We start from the raw sequence: 27,150 nt of genomic DNA on the forward strand, positions 1-27,150 counted from the left end.
CAGAGGGAACCTGAAGGCAAGAAAAAACATACACGTTCCTTCAGGCTGGGCCACAATGGGGAAAGAAGAACCATTCCTTAGAGGACTTTGTACACTGTGACAGAGTCTGGGCTAAAGGCAATGAAAAGCCATGGAAAGGTTGTGAAGAGGGGAAGGACAGGAGAAAGATAATTTTGGCTGCAATTTAAGAAAAATTTCTACCATGTCCATTATTTTTAACTCTATGTCTAAAATGATTTTCATTGTTGCCTTATTCTAAATACTGTAAGAAGCTAAATTAAAAGAAAATCTGTATTTGATTTGAGAGAAAACAATAAACTATATACATCATAGGTAAATTACATAAAACATAAGCTATTCTTATAAAGCAATTTCTTGACTCCTGATTAACATCACAAAATAGATAAGGCTTAACAATAGACTAATAGGTAATTGTATCTTCCTTTTATTTGAAACCAGTCAGTTCTAAATTATTCATGCTAACTGAAGAACAGATACATACGTAACCTGAAATGATCAATGATCCAGATAATTTCTATTTCACTTAGGAATGTGCTTTTCAATTTTCATTTGAACACGGGTGTCTGAAATTTAGGACTTTACTTAAAGCCATACCACAGAAATGGGCCAATCCATACAGGCTTAAATCTTGTGACCCATCCCATACTGGGAACTAACAGTATGTTTGTTCTAGGCTGATGTCAAGACTTAGTAGAGAGTGATTTATATCTTTTTAAAATATATTTTTTGTATTCTTTGACTTTTTTTGTACAGGAATGAGTAGCTTTATTATTTTTCTGGTAATAAAAACATTTCCACATGGAAAGCAAAGAGCAGAAGTATCCTCTTTCACATCTTCCTTGAGAAGGTCACGTTAAATAATTGAGTTTAGAGAGCTTCTCTGAGATACAAAGTATATATTTTTAAAAATGCTAATAAAAAGAACCATATAGTAACAAGACATTAACAAAGCAGTGTAGTATAAGTACTATTATTTAGGTTTGCCGTATGTATAATTTGAATAATGACTATTTTCTAAAATATATGAACGATGACCATTTTCTAAAATGAACAGCAATTTCAGCAGCCAGTGGAGAATAAAACAGAGATGTTACAGAATTTTAAAAATTTTTGATAGAGGTCATTGATTAAAGATTTATTTTTGTACTGTGTAAAAAAAAAATCAAGGAGTGAAAAGTGCTTTTATAATCAAAACTAAAACCTAGCAAATATGCTGACAATATTTTTACTTGAAATACTTAATATTTTAAAATATTACATGAAAGTAAAGGCAGAATCTTATTCTGAAAATTAAAGGATCAGTCAAGACAAAATCCTTTTTACTTATTCAACAGTTTATATAGATAATAAAAAGTATCTGGATATCAGCAATTACTTCTAGCTATGCATTATTTTCAAATAAAAATTAGAAATTATAGAACTTATACTTCTTTATAGGAGGAAAAGGGCTAAAGGAGTTGTATCTTAACACAGAAACTCCTAAATACTTTCTGATATTGTCAGCTGAAGCTGAATAATTCATCAAATATTGACTTAATCATTTGAGAAAATGATGGGTGGGCCCTTTACCATTTGTACCTAATAACTTTACTTAGGACTCTATAATGTTGAATCTGTAACATGATGATGCATGGATAATACCTCAGTTTTCAATTCTTAAAAATAAAAAAACCAAACCCCAAAACATTCTGATCTTGTTGTTTAAAAAATTGTTTTCATTTTAATGATCTGAGTTAGTAACAAACAAATATACAAAATTGTCTTTCACATTTCCATACATTGTATTATGGACCACTTAAAACTCTGGACTACAAATGCAGGTTTCTTTGTATGCTTAACTTCAATTATTGTCACTTATAAATAACAGTGATTTGCCAAAACATGCATTTGTGAACACAGGTGCCAAAAGTCGTATGTGTAAGTTAATGTACAACCAATAGTGTACATTGTTCATTTGTGCAGTTATGTGTCAAGTGTAATTGACACAGAAGCAGTTATCCTGGGATATTTCAGTCTTTGAAAAGTATTTCTGAGAAACAGATGGAACTACAGTTTAAAACAAAATTGTATTCTATAGATACAATAAAATTCACAACGTGCACATCTGAAGCAACTTCTGGGACCCAAAGCTGATTCAATAACCCTGCTGCCATATTAGCTTTATGGGTATATCTCCAAAATCACAGGTTGGAAAATAGCTGCTTTAACAAAAATAATATGTATAGTAAAAGGAAAGTGAGACTTTGAAAATAGTAATGATGTGAGCCATCAATAATTTTCACTATTTTAGAAATTAAAAGAAATTTAGAAATTTAAAGGTAATCTGAATATTTTCTAGGCCATTTTAAGTTTAGATTTTTCCATCTCATCAATGTTTTCTATCTGATAGTATAACAGAAAAATGGGCAGTTTCTATTGTTTACTATAATTCATAAATCATAAATTTATGACTTCATTAGAAGATCAATTAAGTAGAAACTGGGTCATCATGAAATGGGAATAAGGAGGCCCCTTTTCTCTAACCACTAATCTGAACTAGAAGTAATTACCAATACAAAGTGATTTTTTTAAGGAGTAAATCGTTTCTAGGTTTCTGTAGGTAGGAAAATCCAATCTTTCTTAAACAGGTTTTCCTGGGTTGTAGCAACATGTGCTTTATCTCTTGAACTCCATCTACAACCTAAGGTTATTCCTATATTATACATTTCAAACTCCCTGGCAAGGAATGTGAATACTAACCAGCTAGGTATTTATTCAACTTCATACAAAGAAAGGACTCATGTGTGGATGTCATACTAATAGTCCCACTTCACTAAGGCCTGAGTTTGACGTCTTCACCTATGCTATATGGATCAAATGACAGAAGATGGTGCAAAGCAACTGGCTCTCCTCCAGGCAGTATCACACACTTGGCCTCTGATTTGACTAATATGAATACAACTGCAAACAGCTGGAAGGGCAACTGCAGTTGAAAAGGAAATGGGTTATTTTCTACAGGAAACAAGGAAAGGTCTCTGTTTTCCATGGGTCTTATCATGAAGGAAATGTGGCTAGTGATTTCAAACGTGTACATCAAGAGTTAACCTAAGTGCAGGATGGCTTTTAAAAATGTTTAAACCATCAATGCTTCAGGGAAGTAAGCTGGGGGAAATAACGTAAAGGTGTATACTTACAACACTACGTTAGGAGATGTAGTTATCTACTTCTGCACTTTGGAAATGAAAGAAACCAATTCTGTCCAGAGTCAATATCAGAAAGAAATATGGCTGCTTCCTACTCTTCTCCACTTAGCAAAATTAATTTTATGATGCTCTCACTGCTGATATTCTCTCATTTGAGTTAGTTAGGCAAAATGAATCTAATAGGTTACTTTTGTTTTCAAAATAAGCTGCCTAAACAGGTTTTCAAAAGACTTTCAGAAATGGAACATTTAATCCTTGAGAGAAATTTCCATGATTATCTTGTCTAATGGCAGGTACAAGGATTGTTGGATTAAGGATTATTGCTTTCAATAAGATAACCATCAGAAATAAATATGTAAGCTTAACTCAAATACTCATTTTTCACCCAATGCTACAACGTTTATTCTCAAATCAAGTCACGTGTTACTTTTAATTCTTTGCCAGTTTACCAAGGTTTTAAGTGTAGGAAGTTGGCTTGTTAACTCAAAATCAAGACAAGAGCAATATCCACATAAGCACGTCTTATTTGGGCATTGAGCAGTAACACTGCTTTCTTGATAGGACTTACTTAAGGCACTAAATGGTGGTAAAATAAAAGTATGATGATTAACAACTTCTTTAGAATCGTAAAAAAGGAGATCATTTAGAAGGACACTAGTAAATCCTTTTCTCAAACAAATAAGGCATCCTGTTGGCAAACACAAATAAAACACAAGGTCATGTTGAACCTAATACATTCATGGTCTCAGCTAAACTACTTGAAGAAACACTAGCTATCAAACTAAAGAGAGCTACCATAGCATATATAAAGGTTGGAAAGGCACCAAAAGGAGGGCTCTACCACTTCCAGTTCTAAGAGTTGGGTAAGCTGTGTTTAACACTGCATGTAGTCTAATTATAAATTTTATTCTTCAAAATGTATAATGTGGTTAATTTTTACTTCAACAGATCAGTTAACCAAGTGCTAGTTTACTAAGAAATTTATTTTCATGAATTAGAAAATTCCTGCAGTGTCTAACACAACCCCATTTATAAAGCTAAACTAATTCTAGTACTGAATGCATATTCTGGATAACACTGAAGCAAATCTGTATAAACAAAAATGGTTACCTCAAGATAGAATTCACAATAGAAATTCAATATATAACTAAATAAGATTTACTGAAAATAATGAAAAGTGTAGTACAGATACATCAAACATAATTATAACCACAACACTTTCCTTGTGAAAAATACAACTATTAGTGAAATAAAATGTACAATTGAAAATTTTTCCAAAGGAAAAACAGTATAAAGGAAAATACTTTTCTTTGAGATAGGGAAAATAGTATGTCATTGTTTTTTCATCACCATATAATTTGACACAAAAAGCAGTCATAGAATTGCACCAATTCCACATCCAGTTTCCTGAACATGTTAAAAGTAAAAGGAGTTCATAAACCAGAATGCAGTTTCTGAATTTTACATTTTAAACTGATGATGTTCTCATACAGAATGTCACATCACACCAGATATGTTTACATAATGTACAATACTTTCCATTTTGTGGTCAGACATGAATATTAACATGTTTTCTGCCACCTCTCTTTCATTCTGGTGTTTAGTCAGAGTCAGGAAAAAATAATCATGTTACTTAAGTGTTATCTCTCTAGCAATAAAGAAAAATTATATTTAGTGCATGCTTCATCATTTGTCAAAAAACATTTCTGAAAATAAAACTGTTACCCAATGGTTTACAAAGTAGAAAAATCGTTCATTAGGATAAAAACGTGGTGGGATTTTAGGTCCATTTCCAAAGGACTGACTTCCTTGGCAGCACCACTGTCCTTTAGCAGAGACCAGGATGCAAGTTCATGATCAAAGCAGGCGTGCTTGCAGGAGACCACTGCTTGACATTCAATTATCTGAGGCCCCTAGACCCCCTTTGACCACCCACCTCTGCCGTCTTATTAGTGCTAGAAAATAGATGGAATTTTTGTGAAAATGTTAGGAACATTTCTGCTGTACATGATTTAGAAGTTCTCCAAATTTTTCAAATAGGTCTTCCACCCATTTTACATTTTTCATACAAAGTTGGACAATTTCTTCCTGTCCTAAATCTTCATTTTTTTTCTGCACAGAAGAAATCTAAAATAAAAAGAAATACCAAATTGGTTTATACTTATCACTTTATAAGCTCTTCATGAGGGCCTACTGTTTCTATATCCTGAATGAAAAGAGGATTTATAAATTCACCTACAAGTACAGATTTTTTTTAAAAAATCCATCCACGGATAATGACTATTTCATATAAATTTGGGTGGTCTGATCCTATTATTTTTGACTACATGGGGGCAGGGAGGAAGGCTAGGAAAAGTGGTTCAAACTTTCTCAATTACTTCCATTTGTGTTAAAAGCCGAATGACAAATTTTGGAGTAAGTTCTGCGTTTCAGGGCATTGTAAAAATAGCCAACATACTTTACATGACCATCTTTACTTTCTCCTTTGCTAGACAGAGGTTAGATTTATGAATGTCTTTCCACACCAGACCATTGTCAAACACATGATTGTACAGCCTTGAGCCAACTTAACCCTTTTTAATTAAAAAACTGATAATGCTTGTCAAAAAAGTTTACTGTCTACAACCATTTAACCTCTGAGATTAATCCTTACATCCTATCCACCAAGTGTTATTATGGTCATACATAATTTCTGAGCAACTTAAATTGATACTTAAAAGTTACAATTAAATTTTGACTATCATTTCTTCATGCCAAGGGACAAAACTCCCATTTTCTCCGCAATTAACTGGGATAAGGCCATTCTACAGATAAGGAGGACAGCAAGATATTCAAAGCAGTGACTAACGAGAATTAATTAAAGCAGGATCATTATACGTATGAGAGAAGAGAATGCAATAAAGTGCCATTTATTATGGCAACGTAAAGCGAGTATAACAGCTTAAAAACATTACCACTTACAGCTCCTATGCGATGGTGAGCCTCAGATTAATCTGAGCACAACGCTTAGAGTACAGACACATTTTTTAAAACAATTTTTAACAATTCTCTTTAAAACATTAAAAAATACTGTAGCTAACTAGTGCATATAACAAAAAAGAAGCAGACTCACAGATATAGAGAACAAACTAGTGGTTACCAGTGGGAGGCAGGAGGGGCAATATAGGGGCTGGGGAGTGAGAGGTACAAACTGTTGGGTGTAAGACAGGCTACAGGGATATATTGTACAACACAGGGAATATAGCCAATATTTTGTAATAACTGTAACTGCAGTGTAATCTTTAAAAATTATATATATAAATGCTACAGCTACAGTCTTCATAAAGTTCAGAAAAACATACATTTCTAAGTAAACGAAAAAGTAATTACCTCATCTTTACATATGAGATAAACATGGTATTTATAATGATGGAGTGAATGATACAAAGAATACAACTGTATTTTCTCTGGATCAACGGCAAACTCCTATAAAAAGAAAAGAGTTTATAGACACATTTATTTCATGGAGCATCTGAACTAAGAATACTTTTATGAAAATACTAGACCAAAAGTCTCAATGGAAATCTTAAAAATGGCTAGATATTAATATGTATTAATATGGACAAGAAACTTATTCAAAATAAGATTTTAAATTGTATTTTAAAATCTTTATTCTTTTTCCTGAATATAAATATACACTATTTCAAAAAAGTTAAACATTACAAAAAATTTAAACAGTAAACATAGAAGATGACTTACAAGGTAAAGAATTCTATAATTCTTGCTTCAGAGGTAAACAAGGTTAACAGTATGTCACATATTCTTCCATGTGCATGCTTCCATATGTATAACATATATCAATAACACTAATTTTGTAATGGGAAGGGAATCATACTATATATATTGTTTTGCAGTTTTATTTTTTATAATTCTTTTTCTTTAACCAAAGTAAAACTTGGATATCTTTCTATTTATTAAGCACCACCCTCCCAAGAGAAATTATATGAGGGCAGGATTTTGGACCATTTTTCACTGTTATATTCCTAGTACTCAAAACTATATTTGGTATACTATAGGTACCAAATTTTTTAATTGAAAGAATGAATGAATCTCTCTCTTCTTTTTAAAAAGTACATAATATTATTTATTTAGTCTCACGCTGGTGATATATAACTGGAATTGTTCTTACAACTAATTCTACAATGAGCAAAGGCATATGGTTTTTATGCATTTGTGAATGATTCTACAAAACACATTTTTGATGGGGAACTGATATGTTGCTAAACTGCTTTCTGAAAAGGCAATAATTTAGACTGTTTGAAAATAAATGAATTCCAATTTTAATAATTTTACAGATATGGAATATTGAATCTTATGGAATGTGTGCATATCCACTTATCTGTATGCATTTGTACCCAGTGACACACAAAAATATTAAAAATATAATTATAAGCATGGGATGATTATTAGTCTTATCTAGAAAATTTGTGAGCACTCACCATATACCAGATACTGTGCTAGGCAATGGAGAAAAACAAAAAGTAAGAACGAGTCCCTATTCTGTAGGCCAGAGCTGCTCATTCCTACCTGAAACCATTTCACATTTAACAACAGAGTAAAATATTTGCTTGTTTCAATGTTTGAAGTAGGATTTATATTGACAACTAGAAGGTATAATTACATCAATCAATATATACTTACTTGTGCAGATTTAGTAGTTGTTTTAGAAGTTCTTAGAGTTTTTTTATTATAAGCTTTGCCATTCATTTTGATTTTAGAAATAGCAGATCCCCCACTTTTTGTTTTAGAGTCTCGAGTAATTATTGTTAGTTCAGGAAAACTTTCCAAGGCATTCTTTAAAATAAAGCAAAAATAACTGACATCAGAAAAGTGATCTCAACTACTTCCAGCTTTTCAAAACTTATTTTTAAAAAATATAGAAATATATTCATACATGTACATATACTCAAAAAATATATGTGGGGGGGTACTGATGGGGTGCAGTAAATATATACAATCTATACAAACATACACAAACATATGTGGGGTGTTAAACATGGCCACAAATTCTCTGTAGCTCCTCCCATCAAGATGTGGAACCTACTTCCCCATCCCCTGGATCTGGGCCAAACTTATGACCTGATTTAAGCAACAGCATGTGACACTATGGGGACTCCCGAATGAGTAAGACTAGTAATGCCTCTCTGGCTTCAAGGCAGGGGAAAGAAGGACATTTGTAAGCTTCAACTGTTTATAAACAGTTTCAACCTGCAAGGTCACTCTTTCCCAAACTCTATATAGATTCCCAAGCACCTGGTATTGTGACCCCTCAAACAGTGCATTCTAAAAGAACTTAATTTTCTAAACAAAAGTGTAGGAGTGAACTGTTTCATTAATAGAAATAATAGAATTTTTGGCACTTCCTACCATAGTGAGCTATTTGTTTCTAGCTTCATTCTAACTTTTAATACTGTATGCATATTTTGGCTTTGAAATGCAAATTGCTATAAATGAAAACTATCTATCATAGACATCACTATTATCATTTATAGTTATATTAAATAACTATAATTTCAAAATTAGAAATTTTGTGTTTTTTCCTGTGAAAACAAGAATATGAAAATGAATATTTCAGTTATTCACCATAAACTATTGCATAAGATTTAAATATCTACTGAGGGCTTCCCTGGTGGCGCAGTGGTTGAGAGTCCGCCTGCCGATGCAGGGGACACGGGTTCGTGCCCCAGTCCAGGAAGATCCCACATGCCGCGGAGCGGCTGGGCCCGTGAGCCATGGCCGCTGAGCCTGCACGTTTGGAGCCTGTGCTCCGCAATGGGAGAGGCTGCAACAGTGAGAGGCCCACGTACCGCAAAAAAAAAAATTCTACTGAGTCTATTAAATTCCAAGTGGTGGCTTTATTTTTCTTTTTTTTAATATTTATTTATTATTTATTTATTTTTGGCTATGTCGGGTCTTAGTTGCGGCACGCAAGATCTCCGCTGAGGTGTGCAGGCTTCTCTCTCCAGTTGTGGCGTGCAGGCTCCAGGGCGTGGACTCTGCAGTTTGCGGCACACAGGCTCTCTAGTTGAGGTGCGTGAGCTTAGCAGTTGTGGTGCATGGGCTCAGTTGCCCCGCAGCACGTGGGTCAGGGTCAGTTCCCTGACCAGGGATTGAACCCGGCTCCCCTGCATTCTAAGGTAGATTCTCTACCACTGGACCATCGGGGAAGTCCCGGTGGCTTTATTTTAATACAAGTTGTTAGAGAACTGGTTTGACATCTCTAAAATGGTTAGCCAAAACCGGTCATTTTTAAAATTTAGTTAATATTCAGATAACAACATTCCATTGTCTGTAGGAAACATGGTATTTCTCCCCAAAATATTTCATTTGAAGACAGCAGTTAAACAGTAAATACTGGACTAGGAGTGAGCAGAACAAATTCTTAGCACGGGGTGTCTTACTAGCTTCTGAACTTTTTCTTTCCCCTCTGCAAGTATCAATACATGTCAGTGAAGAATACAGGACTACTAGTCAGAGTTTGGTGTCACATAACCTCTAAATCAATCTCAGAGCCTTAATTTTCACCTAGCTAAAATGAAGTCGATTTTCACTTTTATGTGGAGTTCAGATAAAATAGGGATGTGAAAAAGCTATACAAATTGCCCAAAGGAGTTGACAACTTATGTCCACACATAAGTTCACACAGACTTGTCTAGCAGTAATTGCCAGGACTAGGAAGCAACCAGTCCTTCAGTAGGTGAATGGATAAACTGTGGTACATTCAGACAATGGATTATTATTCAGGCTAAAAAGAAAGAAACTATTTCACTATTGCCATGAAAAGACACGGCAGAACCTTAAATGCATATTAGTAAGTGAAAGAAGCCAATCTGTAGCCAAAGCTACATAGTGTATGGTTTCAACTATATGACATTCTGCAAAAGGTAAAATTATGGAATAAAAGTAAAAAGATCAGAGGCTGGGGGAGAGAAAGGGATGAACTGACAGAGCACAGAGGATTTGGGGGGCAGTGAAACTACTCTGTACGATACTATGATAGTGGTTATGTCTGTCCAAATCGATGGAATGTACAAGAGTGAACTGTCACGTAAACTATGGACTTTGGGTTGTAATGATGTGTCAGTGCAGGTTCATCAGCATGACATTCTGGTGGGAGACGCTGGTAATGGGAGGTTATTCAGGTGTGGCGGCAGGGGGCACATGGAAACTCTGTACTTCCTGCTCAATTTGGCTGTGAACCTAAAACTGCTCCAAAATATAGTCTGTTTTTTAAAAAGCTAAAAACTTCTCTTGAGAGAGATATAATCAAGTGATTCTAGGTGTTACATGTTATACTTTTTTTTTTTTTTTTTTTTTTTTTTGCGGTACGCGGACCTCTCACTGTTGTGGCCTCTCCCGTTGTGGAGCACAGGCTCCAGATGCGCAGGCTCAGAGGCCATGGCTCACGGGCCCAGCCGCTCCGCGGCATGCGGGATCTTCCCGGACCGGGGCACGAACCCATGACCCCTGCATCGGCAGGCGGACTCTCAACCACTGCGCCACCAGGGAAGCCCATATGTTATACTTTGAATAAGAAAAGGCGGGAAAGTTTTGACTACTAAGTAGCTTCTATGATATATTTTCTGAGTTTAGATTAGCTTTTTGTTCTCTATTTCTGGTAACACCAAAAACCAATGTATAGTGCCAAGATACATTAACAGACGTATATACCTCCTACCATTAGGTGAGGATCAATTTTTCCTCAGATACTGAGTAATGCAGGCAAGTAAAGGGAATTTTGATAACTGTGCTAAGGCCAATTTTAAGTATACATGAAATGTGAAATTTTTAAAGAGGTTTAAAAGAAAAACAAGATTGGAATACAGTAGTTTAAAGGAAGTATTTTTTAAAACATTTGGAAATTATTATATATAAGGAACACGAGATGAATATAAAAACCTGAAAAATGAATTTAAGCAGAGAAAAGCAAATGATTAACACTAAGAATATACTTAATAAAATAAAAAGACAAGCTCAGACAAGACTCATAATGAATAAAAATCAAATTTTTGTTGGGTGGAAAAATCTTATAAAACTGAGAATGACTTCCCAAAATTTTCTTTCCTATTATATCTAAGACTATGATTGCCACTGAGTTTGCTAATAAACCACCTGATGGAAATACCTTGAATGACTGATCCAAATGAAGATTCAAAAGGAGTCTCTTTCGGTTATCATTCAGCATGCTATCTATTTTTTTCATATGAGGCAAAAGTAGCTCATCTAAAACAAGATAAAAATTTATTGTGACAGGATAAACTATCAACAAAAAAACTTGTTAGAAATACAGCTTTTCTTTAAAACATTAATAGATTGACATTAAATTCACTGATTAAGTATTGATTTAAAAATATTGCACATGAAGCTTTTTGAACAAAAGTTACCTTGAAAAAATAGGTTTACAATAGCTAAGTGAGAAAGAAGTAGCATAGTGTGATGACAGAATCAAAAGTCCTGGGTTTTAACGCCATCTATGCCACCGGAATTGATCAACCAGTGGGCAAACTGCCTAATCTCTTCAGACCTCATTTACCATGTGAACGATAACAGTATTCCAAAACATAAATTTAACATTAAAATTTTTTATAAAATACTGAGTATGATATTCTTTTTTTTTTGCGGTACGCGGGCCTCTCACTGTTGCGGCCTCTCCCGTTGCGGAGCACAGGCTCCAGATGTGCAGGCTCAGCGGCCATGGCTCACGGGCCCAGCTGCTCCGTGGCATGTGGGATCTTCCCGGACCGGGGCATGAACCCATGTCCGCTGCATCAGCAGGCGGACTCTCAACTACTGCGCCACCAGGGAAGCCCCTGAGTATGATATTCTTAATTCACTATAGTTTGGGGCAAAGAAAAAGTAGGGCAAGAAAAATAGTCAAAATCCAGTTTCAAATACACAAGGGAAGAGTCAAAATAGTTATTTGAGAAAAGGGGAGAGTAAAAGTATGATGAAGGTTTCTTACCCAAAGATTATGATTTCTTTTTTACCGTTCTGAAACTTTAAGCTCTTTTAAGAGAAACACTTTCAGAGTATAAGTTAATTACTTTTAGTGATGTATTAAATATTTTAGGTTACTAAACTATTTAATTTATCAGCATAACAACATTTTATAATGCTAATTAGCTTTAATGACCCTTCTGAAAATGTATATATAACCCTCAGAATCTGGTTACTAATTTCATAGCTAAACAAAATGACTCTTTAAAATTGGAGAATAAACACAAGCACAGGGACCAGAAAAAGAACACTTCCCTCAAATTGAAGAAAAAGTCCTCAATAAGGAATGCTTTCTAAGATCACCACAACACACCTTTTTATCTTTCTAGCAGTGATTAAATCTATTCAAGTATTATAAAAATTTACATTTCACACAAATAAGTTTTAAACATTTGTGGATTATTTTTAAATATAACCATTAAAATTTTCATCCCTCATTTTAAATGGAGAAAATTAAAAAAAAATGATAAGCAATAGAAAAAAAATCATTTAAAATACAACCACCCAGAAATGATCACTACTAAGAAATGCATATTTTATGATGCAAGGAGTTTTGATTGAGAGAGAAAATGTTTATTGGCAAAATGCTGACCTAGGGAATTAATTTTGGGTTTTGATTGTGGCTCTTCTACCACTAACTTGTTCTGTAACTTTAGGAAACACATTTAATATCTTCTCTAACGTCTCTTCCAGCTCTACAATAGTTGATGTATGAATTACTGCCTCTGATTATATAGTCAAAAAAGCAAGACTAGAAATTAGAAGACCTTGGATTTAATCCTTTCTCTGCTACTTGCAAGTTGTGGGCTCTTAAGCAAGTCACTTAACCTTTTTTCTTTTCTTCACTTAACCTTTTTCAAAAAAGGCTCAGCATCATTGTCTTCACCCAAAAAATGGCTGTCTAAGTTGTTCTGGGATTAATATAGAATAATGTATGTCAAAGTATGTGGAAATAATAAAACAATATACATTATTAGGCATTGCTGTTGAAGTATATTGTTACTGATTATTCATTGTTACTATCTTTTTGATCTTACACTTGTTCAACTCATTTTGATAGAAGGATAATGGAAACTGACTCGTTAATCCTTTTATTCTCTCTTCTAGTTGTCCCTGGTGAATGCTATAGTAGCTGAAGGGTAAATGTTAGTGAGCAACATTAGATATATAAATTACCAGTTTATTTCTTATGTCAATTTCATCCCTACTCTACCATAAGAAAAAGTGACTAAAGGAAGAGTAAAAAAGGAATAATATTAATAAATATAACCCATGGCCTTTATTGTTCTACTACTAATTGATTAGAAAATAATTACTCTGTGATGTATCTTTTACTGGACACGAATATACAATTTAAATCTTTACACCATTATTATAAAACAGAATATATTGACATCTGGACCTTCCACGCAACTCAGACAATTGGTGAAATGTTATGAGGATGATAAAGATTCTAGAATTGAAAGAAACTAGTGGGTAGTTACATAATATTCTCATGAGTAGAAATCAGTAAAAATATATTCAATATAAAATTGTTCGTATATTCAAACAATTCATGAAAAGCTATGACCCCATTTTATAGAATCAATATATCAAGTTTGTTAACTGACAACATATACAAAAACCACATATTAAATATGTAACTAACAGAGAAGAATAAAAAAGATCCAGAAAGTACTACCAAGAAAGTACTACTTAGCAGACTGTACCGTTGCTCTTCTCTAAGGCTTGCATTGTGTCAGGATCCAAAGCAATGCTAACAAGCAATTCCATGTAACTCTTAAAGGTTTCCTTCATTGCTCTTGTGTTCAAAAAACGAGTGACAAAGGGAGCTGGAGGATTAAATTCTGGGAGGGAGAAAAGATGAAATATTAAATACTCCTTCCTGACAACTTTAAAAACACTCTGCTCTATAGCAAGTGTCTATAAGCAGATAAAAGGTTGTAGATAAAATTTCTTCAAATTCAAGGTTCTCCCACTCTGCCTTTAAAAACACCGTGGGTGAGAGATTCTCAAAGGTGGTTTTGCACATCACAATCACTGGACAGCTTTTAAAACAAAACAAAAAACACAGATTGCTGGACTTATTAAAACAGAATCCGGGGTGGTGATGGTGGTAGTGGTGATGAAGCTTAAATGTTATACTTTTTAATTAAAAAGTTCCCAGGTGCCTCTGAAGCCCAACACCAGCCCAGCATTTGGAAACATCTGCCCCATAGGAACCTGTTTCTCCTCCCCTGGCCCTACCAGACATCCGCTGCCAGGTCGTGCTACTTCAAAACTGATGGTTTCTATAAAATTTCTATAAAATTCTGGTCTAGAGTCAACACATATTAAAAAAAAAATTTTAATGTAAACATAGCCTGTGCATAAAGAAAATTTCACTCAAATTCAATGGCAAGAACTGCAAGATTAGAGGTGTGTCTGAATTTTGACTCTTTTCATTCAAGTACAGAACTATTATCACGGCCTTTAACAGGGGTTCTTAGACTTTGGTCCACGGACCCCTCGGGGTCTCCCCCCATAACCATTTCAGGGGTCTCTGATGTCAAATTGTTTTCCTAATAATATTAAGATGTTATATACCTTTTTCACTCTGTTGACATTTGTAAAAGGAATGTTGGGTAAAACTGCTGGGGCATTACCTAGCCTGATTGAGGCAGTGACACCAAACTGTACTAGTAGCCATATACTTTGCCATGACTGTCATCTAACTGCCATGAATTTGAAGGAAAAAAAAAAAACAATTTCCCTTAAGAATAATCCTTGATGAAGCGGTAATAATTATTAATTGTATTAAATCTCTACTCTTGAGTACATGTCTTAAAATTCTGTGGGATGAAATGAGAGGTACATATAAAGCATTTCTGCTATGAAGTATGACAGTTTTCTCCAGGAAAAGCATCCATGTAATTGTTTGAATTACAAGATGAACCAGCTACCTTTTCCCCCATTGGGATACCAATTTTATCTGAAAAAAATGACTGACAGATACACTATGCCTATTCAGACTTGGGTATTTGGCAGACATTTTCTTAACGAAGTGAACCTGTCACTGCAAGGAAAACAACTGACACTATTTGTTGCCAATGATAAAATTTGAGGTTTCAAGTGAAAATCAGAATTCCAGAAAACTTGTTTCCACCACTGTGAGCCTGACAACATTCCAATACTTAAGGACTTCATTGATGAAATCAGTGTTGATATTAAAAATGTCATTTCTTTGATACTGCAAAAATGTATGATGTAAATGTAAGAACTAAAACCATAAGACTCTTAGAAGAAAATACAAGGATAAATCTTCATGACCTTGGATTTGCAATGGATTCTAAGTATGATACCAAAAACATGAGCAATGAAAAAAAAAAATAGATAAATTTGGCTTCATCAGAATTTCAGAACTTTGTGCATCAAAGGACATTATCAAGAAAATGAAACACTGTGCTCACTTCAGCAGCACATATACTAAAAAAAAAAAAAAAAAAAAAAGGGCTTCCCTGGTGGCGCAGTGGTTGAGAGTCTGCCTGCCAATGCAGGGGATGCGGGTTTGTGCCCCAGTCCGGGAAGATCCCACATGCCGCGGAGCGGCTGGGCACGTGAGCCATGGCCGCTAAGCCTGCATGTCCGGAGCCTGTGCTCCACAACGGGAGAGGCCACAACGGTGAGAGGCCCGCGTACCGCAAAACAAACAAACAAACAAACAAACTGAAATATCTACAGAATGGGAGAAAATGTTTTCAAATCATATGTCTAATAAGGGTTTAATATCTATAATATATAAAGAACTCCTACAACTCAAGAACAAAAGGAGACATGAACTGGGCAAAGGATTTGAATAGACATTTCTCCAAAGAAGATAAGCAAATAGCTAGTAAGCAACTGAAAAGATGTTCAACATCATTAGTCATTAGGGAAATACAAATCAAAACCACAATGAGATACCACTTCACACCTACTAGAATAGCTATAATCAAAAAACAAAATATAACAAGTATTGGTGAGGATGTGAAGAAATTGGAACCCTATGCATTGCTAGTGGGAATGTAAAATGGTGCAACCACTGTGGGAGAAGTTTGGCAGTTCCTCAAAAAGCTAAACATATAATTATGTGACTCAGCAATTCCACTCTTAGGTATATAAATAATTGAAAACAAGGACACAAACAGATATTTATATGCCAATGTTCACTGCAGCATTATTTACAACAGCCAAAATGTGGAAGCAACCCAAGTGTTCATCAATAGATAAAAAGATAAACAAGAACATACAATGGATAAACTTACAATGGAATTGTATTCAATCATAAAAACTAGTAAGTTCTAATATATGCTATGTAACATGGATGAACCTTAAAAACATTATGCTAAGTGAAATAAGCCATGCTTATATGAGCTATGTAGAGTAGGCAAATTCATGGAGACAAAATAGAGTAGAGATTCCCAGCAGCTGGGGGAAAGGGAGAATGAGGAGTTATTGCCTAATGGTTACAAAGTTTCTGTTTGGGATGATCGGAAGTTTTGGAAATAGCTGTGACAGTTGAGCAACAGTGTGAATATAATTAATGCTGCTGAATCGTTCACTTAAAAATGGTTAAAAGTGGCAAGTTTTATGTTATATATATTTTACCACATTTTAAAATGTGGAAAAAACATGAAATAGACTATGTACATCAATGAGCTAACAGATATTTTCACATTACCAAAAAATGTTATAAAATCATTCATGGATGAAAGATACCTCAAAGGGTAAAACAAACCAATAGATTTTAACGTAACAAACATGAAAAGTTGAAGAAGCTACCACTTGTCAAGTTTATCAAATAAAATCCTTTGAGTATCAAAGAAAAATACACATAATTATCTGAAAAGGTAATCAAAATACTCCTCTCTTTCCCAACTACATAGCTAATGTGAGGCTGGGTATTCTTCATATACTTTAACCAAAATAATATGTATACAAACTGAATACAGAAGCAGATGTGAAAATGCTATTCTTCTAACTAAATACAATTGTCTAAAAAAACTTATGTGAATATGTAATATGTAATTTTTATTTAAAATATCTTAAAATTGTCTGTTTTAACTGATACTTGGTGATATACATAGATACAGGCCACACACACACACAAAAAGTGTTTTGGAATCCTCAGTAAATTTGAAGATTATAAAGAAGTCTTGAAACAAATAGCTTGAAAATCACCAGCCTATAAATCTATGTTTATTATCAATATTTGCCTTCTTTTTAAGAAGCACTAAAAATGCTTGCCTGTTAGTGACACCTAGTGGTAACTCAAGTTACCAATGAAAGAAAATTTTCACCTTAATTGTCATTTGAGGAAGCTGTATAAATAACTGAGTGCAAATTCAGAACCCAAACTTCTCTAAACAGTAGGCAGAAATGCTAACTGCAAAATTACGTATAATGCCTTCCACACATACTCAAAGCACTAAATTTCTTTATAAATTCCAACGTGCCTACTTCTAAACAACAGTTCAAAAGTAGCTTTTAAAAACAATACATTTAAAGTAAACTTCTGTACTGAAGAGTTTTTATTATAATTCTGTTTCTATCCAAGTAATCTCTAAGATCAGCTCCCTAGCAGTGATACTTAAAATGTCAGAAACCATCCTGGACATCAACCTCAACCAATTCATCATTCAAGTTCTGCCAAGATTACATCCTGAATTTCTCAAATGTGTCCTCTCTCCTCCATCCCTGCTGCCAAAACTTAGGTTCAGACTTTCAGTTTATACCTGAACTGTGATGTCACGTAATTCAAATTCAGATTTTACCATGTTGCTCCCTTACTTAAATCCCTCCAAGGACTCCCCTTTGCTTACAGGATCCCAAGCTTTTTAGCTTTAGCATGGCATATGCAGCCTTCCATCATCCTTTCATCTTTTCCTGACTACCTTCAAATGTATGCTCTAGAAGAAGAAGGGTCAGCAAACGTTTTCTGTAAAGGGCCAGATGGTAAATATTTGGGGCTTTAGTGGTCATATACTCTCTGTAGTAACTACTCACATCTGTCACTGTAATGGGAAAGTAACTGTATGAAAATATGTAAATGAATCCCAGTGTTCCAATAAAACTTTATTTACAAGAATAGGCTGCAGATCAGATTTGGCCCACTAGCAGTAGTTTGCCTACTTCTGCTCTAGACTACTGAACTGCTAGAAATTTCTTGCATATATTACACAACAAGTTTGATGGCTGATGGAACGTTTCCTGGTATATTCTGTGTTTTACAGCTATCTCAGGTTTAAGTTGTAATGAAGTAAATTTCAATATATATAGCCTACATAAATGCTCTTTGGTGTCTTCAACAGTTTTTAACAGCGTAGAAGGGTTCTAAGGTCAAAAAGTATGATAACTGCTATCTATTTCAACCTTTTCACTTTATAAAAGAGAAACTAAGGCACAGTTATCTAGCTCGGTCATGGGCAAATATATGCCTAAGCAGAACTTAATCAGGTAGCTAAATTCCCTAATTAAGTAAAAGTAAATACATTTTGAATTGTCAGCATCACTGCTCCTCCCCATTAATGTACATAATCTAAAATTATCAAGGTATTCATTTCATGGAGAACTCACCCTCATCATCACTACTACTAGAGTGGATCTCGGGAGATGAGTCAGATTGGGATGATGAAAATTCTTCTTTCCATTTCTTCCTTTTCTTTGGTGGTGGCTCAGCCTTTACTTTTAGCTGTTTAACTTTGGGTTTCATGGAAGGGGCTTTTGTCGTTGTAGTTTTTGGTGTTGGAGCATCAGAAGTTTTACTGCTACTACTTGGCTTAGCCTGAACAGTTCTGCAATGTTACAAACAGACTTCATTAATGCACTGAAATCTTGTCAAATTAAAATAAATTAGACGAGGGATTTTCCCGGCGGTCCATTGGTTAAGACTCTGCGCTTCCACTGTAGGCGGGGGTGTGGGTTTGATCCCTGGTCAGAGAACTAAGATCCCACATGCCGTGTGATGCAGCCAAAAATAAATAAAATAAAATAGACAAAAACCCGAGAAACACTGGTGAAGAAAAGTTTATTTACCTCACCAGTATCTCCAAAATAAAGTCTAAGTCCTACACATCTCCAATGGTGATTCCTCCAAAAGTCTCTTGTAATATACTCTTTAACCACTGACATTCAATATTCAGTTAATAAGGGACTATATTAATTCCATCCCTATTTCTCTCTCTCCCTCCACTCTTCCTTTCCCTTTGTAAATTCATTTTCCTGACTATGAGGCTGTACACGGCAGATGATCAATGGACTTACAGTCAGATCAGAAACTCTCACAGGCTCTGGTGGTGCCAGGTTTTGATGTGGAATCCCAACTGCACCTGTTCTAGAGCCCCTCAATAAGATGTGCTATATACTAGTTCTGGAGATTTGAGGGAGTGGATAAAATTGCGTCATAAAAATAAGGTGGGCTGTGTCCAATACGTTGGAATCTTCATTAAACGAGATCTTCCTAGCACTAGATTGAGAGTATCAAGGTTCACACCCCCTTTCCCACAGAGATCAAAGGGAATTTTCCAAATTCACGCTCCACACAACCCAGAGCCACACTGATCCATGACGACAATTCTACTGCACTTGTAATGTGCAGGCTCAATGTTTTTTTACTGTACTTGTAATGTACAGGCTCAATGTTTTTTCATTTTAAATTTGACATTCTGTTATTATTTTCACTTTATTTATGGATAAAAAAGAGGGCTTAGAAAGGTTATCTTTTTTTTCTTTCTTCTTTGTTTTTGGCCACACTGCACGTGGGATCTTAGTTCCCCGACCAGGGATCGAACCTGGGCCCTCTGCAGTGGAAGCGTGGAGTCTTAACCGCTGGCCCACCAGGGAAGTCCCTAGAAAGGTTATCTTAATCTAGGTCACAAAAAGATGGATTCAAACCTTTAGACTGTAAATCCAATTTTTTTCACTATACTAGGGTGACACCAAAAGGACTCGGAAGAAAAGGGTACCCATCCCACCATGATAGCCATGGGCTTTACAGTTCCTGTCTCATTACTTCAAAAAGAATCACTTATTACATCGGGCACTGAATTTTCAGACTTGTACATAATGGAAAAAAAAAATCAGCCTCTTTAATTTATGTAATTCTTTATACAAGACATTGCCAATAATAAGCCTTCCAATAATTACTACAAACATATTACATAAAATAATAAATACCTGATAGTTTGTGAAGGCTTATTTCGTGGCTTTTTGGAACACACTCTGACATACTCCTTTTTGTTAGTGTTTTCAATGAACTTCACATATATCCTTTTGTATTTACTCTTTGCATCTCCAAAATATCCAAGGTACTAAGGAAAGAAACACTTTGAATTGCATAATTGTACATTCTGTACATAAAATATTACTTTGTTGTCTTGATAGACTGTCACAGAGCCATCCTTCAAGTTTTTCAAAATGCAGCTCTGGTCAGGCTAATTGTACCCTCAGTAAAACTGATTCCAGCCTCACTCTTAACTGCAAGCCCATATATAGATGCAGTCTTATTTGGCTGATCATCAGATGCTCACTTACTCAGGGCTATGAAACAACTACTTAGGTAGAAAATAATTCTGTAAGTCTTCTTGGTAAATCAGGATATCTGACTCTGGCAGAACAATCAATATAAGAGTCTCTGAGTCCATCTGAATTCTTCACAGACTAACACTAATTCCTTTCCTTTATTTAAAAAATAAAAAGTTAAGCAATTTAAGTAGCTGGTATTTAGACATTAATTTTATTTTAAAATCAGTATCATATACTCTGTAGTTCAATTTTAATATTTTATCTCAGAAATGCTCAATATACATACATTAAACAATACATTTAAATTTACATCATTCTGTATTTTACCCAGGATCACTGTCAAAAAATAGGAAGGTTAATGTAAACAAGCATTTTACTTACACTATTTGTAGCAGCAAATTCTCTTTGCCCATCTCGAATTTCAGGAACAAACTTCTGTAATAAAGCTTTTTGTACTTTCCAAATAGCTGGGGGTTCTTTTCCTGCTTTTAAAGCCTCCTGTAATAAGAAGTATTAACAACATTTATAGAAACTAGCAACATATTCTAGATTTATAGAATCTTAGAGCTGAAAGGAATCTTAAAGACCTACCTAGCTCAACCTTTTATCTTTTACCTAGCTGAACTTTTGCAGTAATTCTTTTAAGTGGGCTATTCAATCTCTGCTTAAATTCTTCCAGAAACAGGGAGCAAAAACATGCAAAGTAACCCATTACCCTTTTGTATAGCTATTGGAAAGTTTTCCACTAATGATATTGTCATACATTATTTATGCAATGTTATAACAGTATGTATATATGCAAAAAGACCAGAAACAAATATGCTAAAATATTAACAATAGTTAATCGTGAATGGAAGGAATATGGATAATTTAAATATTATGTTCTTCATTGTATTTTTAATACCATTTCTCTCCACCCCAATTAAAAAATAAAATCAAAAGCAAGCAAACAAAAACCCCAAAATAAGTTTTCTTAAACACTGCTAAAAATTTCTTGTATGAAATTATAACATTCTGCAATTTGAAAAAAGTCTAATTCTACTTTTACATTGTATTCCTGTAATTTTCTTTAAACTTTTAAGTTAGATAAATAACCATTTTCTCCAAACTTCTAATAATACAAATGACTTGGAAGCTTTGAAAAAAATTAACATTTCAAAACTGCTCTAATTACTAGTAGCTAAATGCAATATACTGACCAGTCAGAAATACACAAGACTCAGAGATGAGTTAAAATTATTTTAAGCTATTTTCCTTTTCAAAATACCTGACATCTCTAGTTTGATTTCATTATTTAACAATTTTGACAACAGAATTATAAAAATATAACTTTTCACAATTCAGGCTAGATGCGTGGTATTAAAAGTCATCATGAAGGCTACCACAGGGCACGCCCATTAAGCTATGACCTTTATACCTGTGAACATTCACATCACCTTAAAAGTCTCTATGTCTTCTATCTTTACCACAAATTCATCACGCTCTCTGTATTGGCCTTCTCCTCCACTTTCTGTGTTCTCCTCATCTGTAAAACCTTCTATGGCAACAGTGTCCTGTCCTTTTGCAAACTGGTCTGAAGGAAGACCATCATGTTCGATGGACTTTGGGGGTTCTGCAGAGTTTATATTTTCCAGGATATTTACTGCAGATGAAGTAGAGTAGAGAGGTTCTTGCTTAACTGCACCCACAGTGGTGGAGGAAGTAGTAGCAGTACCAGTAGTATTGGCAGTTGGACTAGTAGTTGCCACCTGTAGGGCTTCTGAAACTAGATCAAGCAAATGCAAATTAGTAATACAAATTATTAAACATTTACTTGCTTTGAGTAAAATCTGAACAGTTTACAAAGAAAGACCTTATTATTTTTGCCATCAAATTGTTTGAAACAATGAAATTAAAGAATGGTTGTTAACTTCCAAGAACCAAAGTGGTGAGAATTACATCTGGATGACAATTAGACAGAACCTCCATCGACCTGAACTCCCTACCTCCACTTAAGTATTTAGCATAAAAATATTTTTAAAAGAATAGAGACAAAAAAGTGATGCAAAACAAGGAAGGGTCAGCCAACTGAAACTGTGAATTCCTAGAAGAAAAGCTGATTGGACGTGGAAAACAAAAACAGCACCTCCCAAATACTTTGAAATAGCAGTAGAAGCTACCGAAATAAAAAGGATTATAAAGTAATGTTATGAAAAACTGTATGCTAACAAATAACTTAGATGAAATGGACAAATTCCTAGAAAGACACAAACTACCAAAAGAACTCAAGGAGAAAGAGAACATCTGAAGAGACCAATAACAAGGGAATAAAAGAAATTAAGAACATCCCACAAAGATAAGCACAGACCCAAATGGGTACACATGGGTTCTATCAACAGTTAAGTAAGAATTAATACCAATCCATTATAAACTCTAAGAAATAAGAGGAAACACTTCCCAACTCATTCAAGGCCAGTATTATTCCAATACCTAAACCAGACAAAAATATCATGAAAAAACTACAGACCAGTATCCCTTATGAATACAAACACAAAAACCTTCAGCAAAATATGAGCAAATATACCAACACTGAAAAGAATTATACATCATAACCAAATGGCTTTTATCCTAGGAATGCATGCTTGGTTTTAACAGCTGAAAATCAATCAATCACCATATTAATATAATAAAGGACAAAACCACAGGATCATCAGAATAGGTACAGAAAAAGCATTTGGCAGAATTCAGTATCATGAATTTAAACACTTTCATGATAAAAACACTCAAGAACCTAAAAATAGAAGGGAACTTCTTCAACCTGATAAAGGCCATCTACAAAAAACCCACAGTTAACATCATACTTAACGGTAAAAAATGAGATGCTTCCCCCTAAGAAGGATGTCTGAAGAAATAAAACTGTATCTGCAGATGAAATGATCTTGTATACAGAAAATCCTAAGGAATCCACTAAAAAACTATTAGAATAAATAAATTTAGCAAGTTTGCAGGGCATAAGATAAATATATAAAAATCAATTGTATTTTGAAATGCTTGCAATGAGCCATCCAAAAACAAATTAGAACAAAATTCCATTTATAATATCATCAAAAAGAAGAAACTATTTCGGAATAAATTTAATGAAAGAAGTACAAAGTTTATATTCTGAGACCTATAAACATTGTTGAAAGAATTAAAGGTCTAAATAAGTGGAGAAACATCCTGTGCTCATGGATAGGAAACGTCAACGTTGTAAAGATGGCAAACTCCCAAATTGATTAAAAGAATCAAGGACTACCCTGTTGGTCCAGTGGTTAAGACTCCACGCTTCCACCCCCACTGTAGGGGGTGTGGGTTTGATCCCTGGCCAGGGAACTAAGATTCTATATGCTGTGTGGTGCAGCCAAAAAAAAAAAGAATCGGCATAATCCCTATAAAAATCCTAGCTGCATTTTTGGCAGAAGCTGACAAACTATTCCTAAAATTCATATGGAAATGCAAGAGAGCCAGAATAGCCAAAAGAAATCCTGCAAAGAATAAAGTTGGAAGACTCACATTTCAGAAATTTCAAAACTTTACCACAAAGCTTTAGTAATTAAGACAGTGTGATGGTGGCGTAAGGATTGACATATAGATCAAAAGAGTAGAATTAAAGTCCAGAAATAAACTCTGTATTTATGGTGAAATGATTTTCAACAAGGGTGCCAAAACCATTCAATGGGGGAAAAATGAAAAAGCTTTTTAACAAATGGTGCTGGGACAACCAGATAGGAATGAAGAATAAAGTTGGATGTCTACCTCACACCATATACAAAAATTAACTGAAAGTGGATCATAGACATAAATGTGAAAGTTAAAATCATGAAACTCTTAGAAGAAAAATAGGTATAAATTTTCATGACCCTACATGTAACAAAAGAAAAAAATAAGCTGGACTTCATCAAAATTTAAAACTTGTGCTGCAATTGATGCCATCACAAAAGTGGAAAGATAACCTACAGAATGGGAAACACTGCTTACAAATCATGTACTTGCTAGAGATTTGTATCCAGGATATATAAAGAACTCTTACACCTCAATAATAAAAAAGACAACCCAATTTAAAATGTGAGCAAGGGCTTCCCTGGTGGCGAAGTGGTTAAGAACCCACCAGGGTTCACGAGTTTGAACCCTGGTCCGGGAAGATCCCACATGCTGCGGAGCAACTAAGCCCGTGCGCCACAGCTACTGAGCCTGTGCTCTAGGGCCCATGTGCCAAAACTACTGAGCCCACGTGCCACAGCTACTGAAGCCCGTGGGCCTAGAGCCCGTGCTCCACAACGAGAAGCCACCGCAATGAGAAGCCCATGCACCGCAACGAAGAGTAGCTCCCACTCACCGCAACTAGAGATAGCCTGCGTGCAGCAACGAAGACCCAACACAGCCTAAATAAATAAATAAAATTTATTAAAAAAAAAAAAAGTGAGCAAGGGACCTATTTGTCCACAGAAGATATAAAAATTGTCAATAAGCACATGAAAGGCTGTTCAACACTATAAGTCATTAGCTCAATGCAAATGCAGTAGATAATTGCAATCTCACAGCTATTAGGATGGCTACAAAAAATACAGGCAATAACATGCTAGCAGGCGTGAGGAGAAACTAGAACCCTTGTACCTTGCTGGAGAGAATGTAAAATGGTACAGCCACTATGGAAAATAGTTCGGCCATTCCTCAAAATGTTAAGCATATAACCAAGGAATTCCACTTCTAAACTCCACTTTCTAATAATCTACACAAATACCTGTATATGAATGTTGACAGCAGCATTATTCCTAATGGCCAAAAAATGGAAAACACCCAAATGTCCATCAGCTGATGAATGGATACACAAAATGTGGTATATCCACATTATTAGGGAATAAAAAGGAATGAAGTACTGATATATTCTACAACATGAATAAACACTGAAAACATTACATTAAATGAAAGAAGCTGGTCACAAAAGGTCAAATATTATATGATTTCTTTTACATGAAATGTCCAAAAAAGGGCAAATCTATAGCGAAGATAGATTAGTGGTTGCCTATCATTGGGTGTGGAGACTGACTAATAATGGGTTTCTTTTTGGATAATGAAAATATTCTAAAATTAGATTGTGGTCACGGTTATACAACTCTACAAACCCACTGAATTGTACACTTTAAATGGGTGGATGTTATGATATGTGAATTATAATTTAACAAAGCTGTTAAAAAAGGACTTTGAAGCCTAGAGCTGATAGAGAAGCTCCAGGCTGAGAAACAAATATAAAGAACATGTAGCACTGCAGCAGTAATTTTGAGTAGTGCTGATGAACTAAAATAATGACATATACAATAATAAGTAAATAAAACAGGAAGGGCAGTGATCCCCTTGCTTATGCTGAGCTGTAGGCAGCAGGGGTGGCTTGATCACAGGCCAAAATGTAAAAACTGTTCCCTGAAGAAAGTGAACTCTACCTGCCTACAGGAGGGGTTGAGAGGGAATCGAAGCAGAGCCCAACACAAATCCAGACCTATGAAACACAAAAGAAAATGGAAAAGCAGATAGGCAAGGGAAATGAGTGAACTACAGTGCTTGGCAACTAGAGTACATCTCTCCCTTATTCTAGCTAACTAGGGGGGAGGAGGGGCTGGGGGGGGCGGTGGTCTAATAGCTGTCACCAGCCAGCCTACCTGATCTGTATCCCAAATTAAAACTATCCTCATATATTTATATGACTCCTCCCAATCAAAGGGAGAGGCCTGTTGAGGAAATACAAATGAATAATCTAATTATCAAGTCACTGTGCTGTATATCTTGAACTTATACAGTTTGTACATCAATCATATCTCAATAACAATGGGAAAATAATCTAATCATTCAAGATTAGATTACAGAATTTTATCCTAATGTAATATATTTTTATGCTACTATAACATCATACTTTCTGCCTCAAAAATGTATATAAATGGAAATCAATTTTTTATGTCTTGTGACCAGAAGGCTCTATATATTAAACACTTCTAACGTTATAATACTTATAACACATTATAATACCGTAGATCTAAATTAATATTTTTTCAAATTTAATGTAAAACAAATGTAAATGTAAAAAGAATGCTTCTTTTGAGTGGATGTGGCATTTAAAACTTACTCGTTTATGGACTCATGGGCGAATATTACTTATTGAGATAGGTTTTACAACCAATTTTATTTCTGTCCTTCATTTTTATTGATAAAGGAACTGGGAAACATTGTTCTTCTAAATAATGGATGAATGAAGAAATAAAAGGGATTTTATTATAGCAATGTCACTGAATTTTGAAAATACACTCTAAGTTACATGGCAAAACAAATCACATAGCTATCTATGAACAAAAACAGAGATATG

General features: G+C 34.7%; 1 protein-coding gene across 7 annotated transcripts in view; it reads right to left on the reverse strand.

The window, feature by feature from the left end:
- Positions 1 to 1,715: 1,715 nt before the first annotated feature.
- QSER1 (glutamine and serine rich 1) overlaps positions 1,716 to 27,150 on the reverse strand; it is a 77,996-nt gene continuing 52,561 nt past the window's right edge. For 6 of the 7 annotated variants that reach the window (XM_027115095.1, XM_027115093.1, XM_027115097.1 and 3 more), the window contains 9 exons: positions 22,217 to 22,545; positions 21,162 to 21,278; positions 20,433 to 20,566; positions 18,834 to 19,051; positions 13,949 to 14,086; positions 11,368 to 11,465; positions 7,884 to 8,036; positions 6,573 to 6,668; positions 1,716 to 5,330 (listed from right to left, as the gene is read on the reverse strand). In XM_027115095.1, coding sequence (XP_026970896.1) covers positions 5,190 to 5,330; positions 6,573 to 6,668; positions 7,884 to 8,036; positions 11,368 to 11,465; positions 13,949 to 14,086; positions 18,834 to 19,051; positions 20,433 to 20,566; positions 21,162 to 21,278; positions 22,217 to 22,545 — 1,424 coding nt within the window. In that variant the 3' untranslated portion in view covers positions 1,716 to 5,189. The remainder of the gene's footprint in view (positions 5,331 to 6,572; positions 6,669 to 7,883; positions 8,037 to 11,367; positions 11,466 to 13,948; positions 14,087 to 18,833; positions 19,052 to 20,432; positions 20,567 to 21,161; positions 21,279 to 22,216; positions 22,546 to 27,150) is intronic. The other variant, XM_027115094.1, reaches the window with a different exon arrangement.

This window comes from Aethalodelphis obliquidens, unplaced genomic scaffold, assembly GCF_003676395.1.
Source record: "Aethalodelphis obliquidens isolate GAN/ISIS:26980383/991018 unplaced genomic scaffold, ASM367639v1 scaffold14, whole genome shotgun sequence".
Classification (NCBI taxonomy): Eukaryota; Metazoa; Chordata; class Mammalia; order Artiodactyla; family Delphinidae; genus Aethalodelphis; species Aethalodelphis obliquidens.